Source organism: Periplaneta americana, chromosome 8, assembly GCF_040183065.1.
Source record: "Periplaneta americana isolate PAMFEO1 chromosome 8, P.americana_PAMFEO1_priV1, whole genome shotgun sequence".
In the NCBI taxonomy this organism is placed as follows: domain Eukaryota; kingdom Metazoa; phylum Arthropoda; class Insecta; order Blattodea; family Blattidae; genus Periplaneta; species Periplaneta americana.
Genome location: NC_091124.1, coordinates 89,942,457 through 89,954,783, shown reverse-complemented (window position 1 = coordinate 89,954,783; position 12,327 = coordinate 89,942,457). Strand labels below are relative to the sequence as shown.

Below are 12,327 nucleotides of genomic sequence, written 5' to 3'. Positions count from 1 at the left end.
TAGGAATTACACAGCTTATTTTAAGCCTATTCACGGATTATGATAAGGATGCAAGACAAGCAACTCAGTGCGACCAAGCATTGAGTCGTATCGAATGAGGATAATATTAATTATATGTATTGTATTCTCTATCTAGGATGCTATTTCCCTCTTATAAGAAATCTTAATTCGCGACCTGTAAACAATTATATACTGACGGAATAATATGGAATAAATCAAGGAGGCACAGATACGCATATATATTACAGGCAAATAAATAAATATTGTAAAAGTAAGCAAACTACAGAACCAGATATTACATTAACTTAAAATCAGAGTTCGCTGCGCATTTGTAAGAAACCGGCATTTTAGAAATCAAAGACTTACCATTAGAAGTACAGACTACTCAACTCTACTGAAGATTGGGAAATCCTTGCATTCTTTTTTACCAGTACTTTATCGAGTTTCTGCCATCCTTCGTTATACTCGCCTCCGCTGAGCATCGGTTATTTAAGCAAGAAATCGTCTGAGCTGCAGCTATTCTCTTCCTATTTCTAGTCCTAATAATCCTGCTCTATCATGAAATCTAATGGATGTTATTTATGTCTGTTTCAGATCACGTGACGGAGCTAGCAAGACAATCAGAAAACAAAACACTGGCCTTATTCAGCCAGGTATACCAACGTATGGCCATTCTCGCAAGAGAACCAATCGCATCACTATACTCAGATCTCCTAGGTTACTTAAACGCAGATAAAGAAAACCACGAGAAAGATTACAGCAAAGACTCGATGTCGTCCACGGCCACCATGATGCCATCTGTGACGCTCGTCACGGCAGATTTGAACCTTGAAGAATCAGTGACGACATTTTTCGCCAGCCTGTTTCCATTGGTGTATCACCATGCAGTTAATCCTCATTTCCGCGACTTCTCTACGGATTACAAGTCCTGTCTACGAGCCACTATATCAGAGATTCAGCCATTCGGCGACGTTCCCCGACAACTAGCCCATGGAGTGGCCAAGACGATGGAGGCCACGAGGGTGTTACTGCAAGCCCTTAACCTGGGGGCTGAAGTTCTCAACAGCACAGACACACTTTTGATGACAGATTCTATCGACGGAGTCGGGGGCGTCGGTGGCTCACAGTGGAGTCAGTGCCACACGGCGCTGCTCAGGATGTCGTATTGCCCCACGTGTCAGGGTTTAACACGGCACGTGAAGCCGTGCTCCGGGTACTGTCTCAACGTGCTCAGAGGCTGTCTTACTCAACACGCTTCCGAGCTGGATTTACCCTGGAACGGATTTGTCGAAGCCACAGAGAGATTGGTGGTTGCAGTCAAGGGGCACGACACCACTCCTGGAATTGTGTTGAACGTCGAAGAGGTGATACGCTCCCTGGACACCAGGATCTCTGAAGCGATCATGTACGCCATGGAGAACGGCCCCAACTTGGAGAAAAAGGTAAGATGTACTGATTTATATTTCATATCCCACAGTGCGATTGTTAATTAATATTACAGTACGACTCCAATTCTGTGAATGGTTGTAAGGGTACCTTGGTTTAGTAAACAATGATGATGCCAGTTCAGTTCAGGCACTGGCACCGACCACATCACAAACGGTAAGAGATGTCTATCAAGCGGACGTCTTTAAACAAGCAACAAAAAGTGCAAAGTATTCGTTGAATTGAAAAGGCGAAAACTTTAAACGTATCACAAGTAATTATTACAAAATTAGTGCTCCCACGCGATTTATAATGTCGCTGCCTACTGAGACAAAATTTCGACTGAAACTCTAAAGACAAGTCGAAAAGCCGACTTCTGAATGAAGACATATTATGTAAAATTCAGCAGTCATGCTGCACTCACGACTCTTATCAGAGCCGTTTGTAAATACTATTAACTTGCCTTTATTTTAGTAGGTTATTTTACGACGCTTAGGTTATTTAGCGTCTGAATGAGATGAAGGTGATAATTCCAGTGAAATGAGACCGGGGTCCAGCACCCAGCATTTACTCTTATTGGGTTGAGGGAAAACCCAATTTGTCTTTAAAAACAGTGTAAAACTATAAGTACGGAGTAAGTTTGTTAGGAACGCTTTCAGTTATAGAAATATTACAGCTCATAAAGAGAAAGAAAAGCTTTATAGGCTATTTGATATATATGAAGATGTAATTTGAGTTCAGTATTAAAGCAAATCGATGGTGTTGAACAGCAACCTCGCATATATAAAAATAATCAGGTTTACAGGAGAGCGAAGAAACATTTTAATATCTTGATAACGAACAAATGTCTGACATAAGAATGTATTTAAATCTCTTCTTGTGAAGTTTGTATCCATCCCTTGACTTACGATATGTTTGCAGAAGTTTCGAGAAAATTTCTTTATTGGGAATCAAGTGAAATCTTATTGTGTTCATTTTTTTTTTTTTTACATACGAGCTTGCTGTTCAACACCATCGAAATGTTACATTATATAACATTGCGTACTTATTTGTGGTACTATTTTGATGCATCGCTGCAGCTTTACTGAACCAAAAGAGGTGGGCTCTTTCTGTGAAGGATTTTATACAGAATTGGAGTTGCACTGTATTTGGAAATCATTATTATAAACTTTGGGTATAGCAGTCTCCAAGTTACACACAATGGTGACATGTTTATCAGGTCCGAAAAACGTACCGGAAATCCTGCAAAAAAAAAAAAAAAAAAAAAAAACTTTAAGGTGGCCATATTACATTTCAAAAGTCGCTGAAAAGTTATTCTTTTTAGATCAATTTCACCTCAGAAAAGGGAGATGTCTGTCGGAGCTAAATCCAGGGAGTAGGAACTTTGATTAATTGATTGGTTAATTGAACGATTGATTGATTGACTGATTGATTGTGAAACAAGGAACTTATTTCTTTTTAACGGAAGTTGAATTTGGAAACCCATAAGCTGCATTTTGTGCCGTATTTGAATAGTCTACTTCATGTGAAGCGAAAATGATAGGAATTGCCCTATTTTCTTTCAGGCATTGCCCTATTTTCTTTCACTGGCATTCCCACACTCATTCATGTTGAAGTCGATTATTTAAAATCATTCTTTATACAGTGCAAGTTAATTAAAACTGTTAAATATTGATACTTCAGTAAATATTTTACAATCTACTTATCTAAACTTATGATGTAGACCTACTTTCAACTTAAGGCCAGCAGTAAATTTAAGAAGTAAGCATTTTATGTAATAGTAAAATTGATGAATTCCTAGTCATTAGAGGACAGAAGATTTCCTCTATAAATGAGGCATGAAACCTGTTTAACTTCACATACCTACCCACTTGCTACCTACTTCGCTACTTTACAACCTAACTACCTTTTTACATCATTGTCTATGTTTCTGTCTTTCTTCCTAAGTACCTACAGTCATATTACTTCCCTTTCGCCTTTCCTATTTGTTTCCCGTCCTTCTCCACTTATCTACTTTCCTATTTTCTATAAGTCTTATATGTACCTACTTAACTACTTATCTATCTACTTACCTACTTTGCTTCTTACCTTTCTATAATTTTTACCTGCATTCCTCGCGCCTTGTTTATCTTTTTGACTGCTTACGTAACTACAAAGTTGTCTACTTTACTTTCTTCTGACCATAAGTTGTTTGCGTACTATGCCACTGGCGTAGCTCAGGCGTCAAGCATATTTGCCTGCTTATCCGAAGCTGCACTTGGGCGTGGGTTTGATTTTTACTTGGGCTGATTACTTGGTTGAGTTTTTTCCAACTTTTCCCTGACCTTAAGACGAATGTCAGGTAATCTACGGCGAATCCCCGGCCTCCTCTCGTCAAATATGATCTCGCTATCACCAATTATATCTATGCTAATTAACTTAGGTCGACCTGGGTGGCGCAGTTGTTAGTTTGCTGGTCTTCTGTGCCCGAGGTTGAGGGTTCGATCCCGGTCTAGGTCGATGGCATTTAAGGCTCATGTCAGTAGATTTACTGGCATGTAAAGGAACTCTTGCAGGACAAAATTCCGGCACACAGACGACCCTGATAACCTCGACAGTTGCGAGCATCGTTGAATAAAACATAATTGAAAAAAAATAATTACCTTAGTAGTTAATAAAGTGTCTTCAAATAACTAACTGTAAAACTATTTCTTCGTACTTTTCTACCTATATACTGTGTCTACCTGTCTACCAACTATTTTCCCAGCTGCATAACAATTATACCTAACTACTTTCCTCTCTCGTATATTTATTACCTTCCTACCTAACCACTGCCGACTTACCTATCTCTCTTTCTTTCTTTCTTTCTTTCTTTCTTTCATTCTTTCTTTCTTATATTCTTTCTTTCTTTCATTCCTTATTTCTTTCTTTCCTTATTCCTTTCTTTCCTTCTTTCTTTCTTTCCTTCTTTATTTCCTTCTTTCTTTCTTTCGTTCCTTATTTTTCTTTCTTTCTTTCTTTCTTTCTTTCTTTCTTTCAGTCTTTCTTTCATCCATTCTTTCTTATTCTTTCTTTCATCCATTCTTTCTTTTTCTTTCTTTCTTTCATTCTTCCTTTCATTCTTTCTTTCATTCATTCTTTCTTTCAATCTTTCCTTCTTTCTTTCTTTCCTTCCTTATTTCTTTCTTTCCTTCTTTCTTTCTTTCCTTCTTTCCTTCTTTCTTTCTTTCTTTCTACTTACAACATGAGCTCAAGAATCCAAAATGCTGACCAGTAAAGCAGTTCCTTTGCCCTGTAACACGTACAGTTTCTATGAATAGATCGATGAATAGAAGTCGTAAACCCTTCTCCTTTCTAATCCCCTTGTCCACATAGGAATCGCAGCTTCCGGCTGGATGTCGCCCCAACCGCAATAAAATGAAATTGTTGGAAGTTGAGCCTGTAATCTCTGGTTTACGTGCGTGCGAACAGCAATTTGCAAGTACAACAGTAACAATAGATTACGATGACTGAACCAGCAATAAACTTCGCGTTACAATGCCTGTATCGATCCGGAAGGAATTTAGTATGAGTTTTATTGTTTCTTGAATCGAGGTGAGACTAGTAAAGATTGAAAACTATTAAAAATCACAACCGTTAGCGTAAAGGTAGCCGTATCTGTAAGACCTATACGCCATTACATGCAAGAGTAGCTATATCAACTCTTTGAAACACTTCTCAGTGAAAATCTTTCTGCGGATGGTTATCCTTTGCTGATGCCACTGCTTTGCGTTTATTACGTACTTCCCACAGTCAGATTCAAATTATGAATCTTCTACAAGCGTTAAAATCGTGTTAATTCAAGCGAAAGACATACTGACTACGGGCTATGGGATCGCGAATTTGATCTCATAGAAACCTGGAATTAGTCACTATGTTGTCTGTAGATTCGCTGAAATCGTCGCCCACGTAATACAACTCTCATTTTAAAGCGTTTGCTTTGTACTCAAATAACACGGCGCAAAATTAAAACTAGGTACTGTTAACATTCCATGTTTGAAACCTTAGAATCATGTATCGGCCCCTCACTTAAGCTCATGAGAATTCGTATCTTGCGGACTGTAACATGTGTGGCGTCAGAAGAATGTGAATCACAGTGGCCCCGTGTTGACCTATGGAACATTAGAATACATAAATGAAACTGTGAAATATATTTCATAATTTAACATGCATTTAATATTTTGTTACCGTTACAATGAGCGAATATTGCCTATACTGTTCTCTAACCAGGAGATTAACCTTGAAAGGAATGTGCTTACTATTGCGTCATCGATTGGAACGTAGTAGATAGATAATATTACCGTTATAACCTCAGTTCAAAAAAATGCGCTCTCCTGCATATGTTATTACCTGTATGGAGGGATTAAAAGACCAGGGGATTAACCGTGATCTGATTTTGTAACTAGGGTAGTATAAATATGTGTGTATCAGTGTTATCGTTTGTGTTTTGAGAGTTAACCAATGGAGATGCGTGTACCCATGTGTGTGACATTAAGACGTCTTATGACATCAACATTTATTCACGGCATTACCTCGCTGCGTTTCATTCCCCTGAGACTTTCTCCTGGTTGGAGTACAGTACTCATATCTTTCTGTCCTTTCCGAAAATACCGAAGCCTGAAGGCCTAATTGTATTTCTCGGTGAAATTAGTGAGATCAAGATGATGTTTGACGTACATTGTAGAGTTGGTAATTTTGTGTGCAACTGTGAGGCTATGTGCGATTTATGTATCTCGAAGCACATTGTACGTGTAAGTTTCATACGGATATTGTTCATTTATAACTAGAGACCGGATTTTAAAGGGAATCCCTTTTTTTTTCTATTTCAACACGAAACCTGAAATAATTAATTACGATGTTCAAAACTATCTTCCACCGACCAAATTATGTGATTATGACTTCCTTTCCCCCCCCTTTTTAGTCCATGTTCCCTTTTCCCCCCTTTTTTAAAACATCTCTTACTTTAGTCCTTTTTTTTGACAATATCTCAAACATTTAGATAATATTCCTATATTTTTTCCGATAGGCCTATAACTTCCTGAGCAAGCAAAAATAAATATCGTTCTTCTTCTGAGTCAAAAAATTGAAAAACTAATAAAGTGTGCTGATTTAGAGTTCAGGATAAAAAGAAAATTTTGACCTCTGGTTACAGTTGATGTTGAGCGGTCATTTTCTGTTTATAAAGACATTCTGAATTCAAAGAGGCAGAATCATATTGAAACATATTGAAATGTTGAATGTGATCAAATACAGCACTTTCCTTATGTTCTGAAGCGATAAATATAAGCTTGTGTGTGCTATGTGTATCCATGAATGTGCTGAAGTGTGTTTTCAATTAAAATAGCACCCTTTTGAAGGAATAATATAATCCTTTCTGAAGTCCTTTTTTGACTATATCAAATACAACACTTTCCTTATGTTGTGAAGAGAGAAACGAATGTGCTTAGTGTGTTTTGGGGAGTAATATAGTCCCTTTTCAAGGCCTTTTTTGGCTATAACTTTTCATTTTTTTTTGTCCTTTTTTGATGAAAAAATGTCCCTTTAAAATCTGGTTTCTATTTATAACAATCGATTACTACATTACGTGCGTGATTGTGAAGTTTGTCGTAGTGATAACGACGAAGTGTATCATGTCAGCATCGAACAATGTGAATATATCAATTTTCCATAAGTTGGGCGAAATAGTGAAAGAAAATCTGAGAACTGTCCAACAAGTGCTTGGTCAAGATACCAGTGACTATTGGCACCAACATTTCGCGAAAGGTAGAAGTTTTGTGAATGATGATGGGAATAGGCATTGTAGTACCGTCGCGCGGGGTGACTTTGTGCCAGGAGGATGCCTTTGTGCCATTCGCGCATTTCATAAAAAACGTAAGGAAGTAGACTTTAAAACCTTGTCACGGTCTTAAAGAATACTTCCATACGTTTTTTGCGAATGGCATAAAGTTACCCTCATGGCACAAAGTCACCCCTCGGGACGGTATGAAGATTTACTCTTATGTTTCTGAATGAAATATTAATGGTAAAACTTGAGAAAATAATTTAGCTTAACTCTTATTAGAAATGTTTTGTAAAATTAACGTAAGCAGACGTTAATGAAATAAGGCAGAGATGCCAAACATGCGCTCCATAGTACGCAAACATTACCGTCCCTCCTTCCTCCATCTCTTGTCCTCGACTCTGTTTTCATTCTGTTTAGTCAGTCGTTACCTGCAGAACGTAAACAAGCAGTGGCGAGCAGTTTACAGAATATTTGAAAATGGCACTGTCTACAGTACGAAGTTATAGCTTCAATAAGGAATAGGAATATGGTTATTTTGTTGTTGAAGGAGATGAAAAAGCTAATTACCTATTATGTTCCATTCAATTTCGTTACATACGGCATTATAATATGACTTCATTTTAATGCTGCCATGTTAAAGATTATGGAAAGAACAAACTTACAGGTACCTAATTGTGTAAAATAATAGTTGTGTTGTTTGTTTATGGTATTTCTGTTTTTATTTGGGAATTTTTAATTTCATAAATAACAAAATGGTTAAACGATTTGCTGCCAACAGATTCATAAAAACATTAGGGAAAAGTGGTCGATATTCATATACTAGTTATTGGTAATAAAAATGTATTTTAATATGAAAAATGTTGCAGATCGTATAATTGCAATGTTTGGATCGACATATTGTTGTAGAGACTTTTTTTTTTATGAATCAGTGTAACTCAACTGCACGCTCGAGGTTAAATGATTGTCATCTCTGCTCTTGGTCTATGTACTAACACAATTCAGCCGAATATTGATACATTAGTGCGAAACAAGAGGTGTCTGCGATAAATTCATCACCAAATAGATTAATGTTCAACAGTTTGTGTGTGGATTTATCAGTCTTATCCTAATTTACAGTGTGTTTAGAGTGATAATTGTTTTCACAACATGTACTACCCGCCAATGAAAAAAAATTTGAGATTGGGAGCGATGCATGAACGTCAATCGCGTCTAAAAGATTTGGATTGAGGTTGACGTCATACTTTGCCCTTCAGCTGAGTCTGGAATCCCTAAAATAGGGAACAATTAAGAGATTGAAACGTAATAAGTTAATTAACTTGAAATCTAAGGGATCGAGAAGACAGAATAAAGTTCGGAGAAATACAATCTGAATTATTTGTTTCTTGGCCACAAATTCCAGGCAAACAGACCATAGCTTTACTTGATTTGTATGTTGGGGATTGTCCATACATTATTTTCTCTAGGGTAGTTTCTTCACGTGTAACATTGCCAGAATTCTATTGAAAAGAAGTAATATCTTTCATATATTTGTATCAAATTTTAAAATTTATTTTCGCTAAAAGTAATGTACCATTACAATTTACTAAGTAGTGTATCATGGAAATTCGTGCCTAATTAATTGCATACTGTACTTACATCGTGAAATGTATACTGAATTAAGTGGGATATCTTACTTTTTAACGATATAAAGAATGTCCTATGTGCAATACAGAAAATGTTTCCTCATTAATTATAAAGTTAATGAATTAATTTATATTATATATTTTAATTGATTGAAAAATAAATTATAAATAGTAATAGCGTTCACTTTATGGTAAAGAAACTGTATTGGTGTGAAACGAGTAAAACGTATGAGAAAGTATGTATGCTATTACCTTCGTGATACTCAGATTTTTAATGTTCGTGACTGTACTAACAACTGTGTAACTGTCATTCAGCGGTGTTCTCTGATCATTTTATCTCGTAACACAAATGGCTACTAAGCTTGCACATCTTGTGATTTCAATGAATAGTGTACACACTACCGCTGTTTAAAACAAATCCATAAGAAGTAAGGCGACCTTTCCTGCAGAGAGAATTGCATACTGCAGCTACACTTCTTTAGCTCTTGGAAGCGTAATATACAGGCTTACATGTACAGTTAAACACATTAGTGGTACATAGTGGTAGATTGTTGCGAATCTTGGAAGTTCTTTCACGTATTCGAAGTGTATGACTGGATATGTTTTAAGCTTTAATAAGCCTCTAGAAGCCACATTTGTATGGAAGACAAATACATGAACGAACTCGCAAGACAGCAAGCAGAGTCAGTTGTACAACGTGGGGAAAATAACGGGTACAATTAACATGTGACATGGGAAGCGAAGTGCAACCTTCACAGAATTGTTTTCCTCAGTATATTAAACCGCTGTATAAAATCGGAGAGCAGCTGAGAAGCTTGAAATGTGCCATGTAGCGAATGAGTCGTTTAAATTTTACATTTAAGGAAACTCAGGAGTTTCCTGCTACAATACCAAACGTAGCAGATTCCTTGTATGAAAAGCGGCTTAAAAAGTTGTACGATGAGTAATTGAAAGTCAAAACTTGTGAATTCCAAACGTTCTGTCACGTAACTACATTCCCCTTCGTTTTATCGCCGTGAATTTTAAATTGCACTCAGAAACTTACAATTAATTTATTTTTGTTCTCTTTTCTTCCTCGTATCCATGTTTAATGTAGTTTTTCATTTCTATTCCTCAGTAATGATAGGTACTAGTGTATTGTACTCTCTCACTTTCTCGACCACACAACACGTCGTGGGTATTGACCGAAGTCCTTCTCTGAACTTTTCTCGGCTTATAGTCCGAATCAGCTTATTTAATACCGTAAGGGTAAATGTAACCATTTTTTATCTGTTACTACATATCCTAGTAGATTATAGAGATTTGCTAGTCGTCAGGTTGAATTTTCTATACCAACTTTGTTTGGAATTTCGGATACTGGCAAATACAACAGAGACATCATTTTATTTTTACTTCAATTTTTATTGTATCTGAGTTTTGTAATGCACTTCACTCCCACCCCTCGACTAGTAAACTTCCAATCGTCCTCCACACAGAACCAAGGCCGCATATGCAAAGTCACAGTAAACAGTACTGAATTAATGAGTACAGTACGTTCGAGAAATATGTTCGCGTTTTCAGTGACGAAAAGCTTTCAATATTGAATCATATTTTCGCACAGGTGGGCTACTGTCGTCCGTTTGTCTACGTCGCATCCCGTTTTCCCTCACCCGCTTCTTCTTGCCCCTCTGTAAAGGCTAGTGGCTGGACTGTCTTAGCTCTTTTCTGAAAACATTAATTTCTGTTAGGAATTGGAGGTCTACATAATATTGCACAGCTGTTTAAAATAACGTAAATAAAAGGTCCTCGTTAAGTAATTAACTGCCACGTGATTTCCCCCCGTTCTACGACCCTACGACAAAACCACTTGGACGATAGTAGATAGCATGTCAGAGTAATTTTATCTTTTCGGATCGAGCAGAAGTGAAGAATGAATTTACAGTACGTAAATTATAGAGTAGGAACAGAATTATTTCAACATGAGTTACTGGAACGAAGGACGAAAATGCTAATTGAAATTAGGTACGATAGTCTATAGTGCACAAAAGAACTGAAGCCTGTATCGAAATGAACGGCCACCATTTTAAAAAATGTATATAAATATCCATATTATGATTATTTTTCAGTTTAACTTCATTCTCTATATTGTACGCCATGTACGCTAATGTGCTGTAGACAGTATAATATAGCCAACATTGCATAATGAATACGTCCAAATGGATAGCTCAGTTCGTGAGTAAAAACATTTACTGTTAATACAATACTGTATTTTGATTAAACAAAATCCTAATGAAAATTATCAAACTCAAAATCGCGATATTTCCTAGTTTACGTAAATGGATGAACTACGTTTCTTCCCTCCTGTACCTAGTAAAGTGATTTGTTTGTGTTTCACGCCAGTATCGTCGAACTCCAGACGTGGAAGGGGGTGGCAAAGGTGTTTCCGGTTCTCAACCGTTAATCCAAAGGTATAGCCAGGTTAATATTATAAATGTTAGTACAAATAAAATAATGTCCCTGTACAACTGGCACTTATTTTCTAACTATTATGTTGGCAGCAATAATTTGGTTTGCAGTAGTAGGAACTGATGAAATGAAAGTATATATGCTTGTGAATTAATAATTAATTAGTAATACCGGTATTAATATTAATATCAATAGGCCTACATAATTTCTGTTATGTTACGATGTGATTTCAATCAATACTATACTGAAGTAGGCCTAAATGTAGTAAATAAGATATACCGTATAGACCTAGTTGATATGAAACATGCACGTTGCTAATGGATAGAAGTGTATTTCACATTTTAATGAATTTCTTGTTTACATTTTTACTGAAATATTCAAAACAGGAAATAACAAGGTAGCGGCTTCTCCAACAAAGAAAGTGCTTGCCGTCTCACGAGATTATATTTAATATGTAGGCCTATAATGTAGTGAATAAAGAAGGCGTTAAAAAAGAGATCATGCGCACAAAGACGGCAATTCTAAAGAGAATAGTAACATTACTAGGAAAGCATTTTAAGTAGGTTATACATTTCAAAGTATTCTGTTTTCGGAATTCGTGCTAATCATTTCAAGTGATCAAACAAAATGTTTTTTTTTTTTTTTTTTTTTTTTTATACGTAAGATCTCATGAATCGTAAACTGCTTAGTCAAAGCAGCGATTTTCATCTTGTCAAACGAAATACATTTTAATATTAGATCACACTAATCTACTAATTACCAACATAATATGCGAGAGGTCTAGGAGGAAAATATACTATTTCACAAATTATTGAACCATTTACAAAACATCTCCCAACAAAGGTGATATGTGACAAATAAGTAAATAAGCAAGACATTGTTCTTGTCAACACTAACTTATATTATTATTATTATTATTATTATTATTATTATTATTATTATTATTATTATTATTATTATTATTATTATTATTATTATTATTATTATAGTAAGGTAGGTGTCCCTGATATGGCCATGCTAAGATTTGAGAATTTT

The 12,327-nt window shown here is 36.1% G+C and overlaps 1 protein-coding gene across 2 annotated transcripts in view; it reads left to right on the top strand.

The window, feature by feature from the left end:
• Window positions 1-598: 598 nt before the first annotated feature.
• The window catches only part of dally (division abnormally delayed protein), an 831,014-nt gene continuing 819,285 nt past the window's right edge, over window positions 599-12,327 (top strand). For both annotated transcript variants that reach the window (XR_011333460.1, XM_069833253.1), the window contains exon 1: window positions 599-1,442. Coding sequence is in view for 1 of the 2 variants with exons in the window: in XM_069833253.1 (XP_069689354.1) it covers window positions 666-1,442 (777 nt within the window). In the remaining variant the exon portion in view is untranslated. The remainder of the gene's footprint in view (window positions 1,443-12,327) is intronic.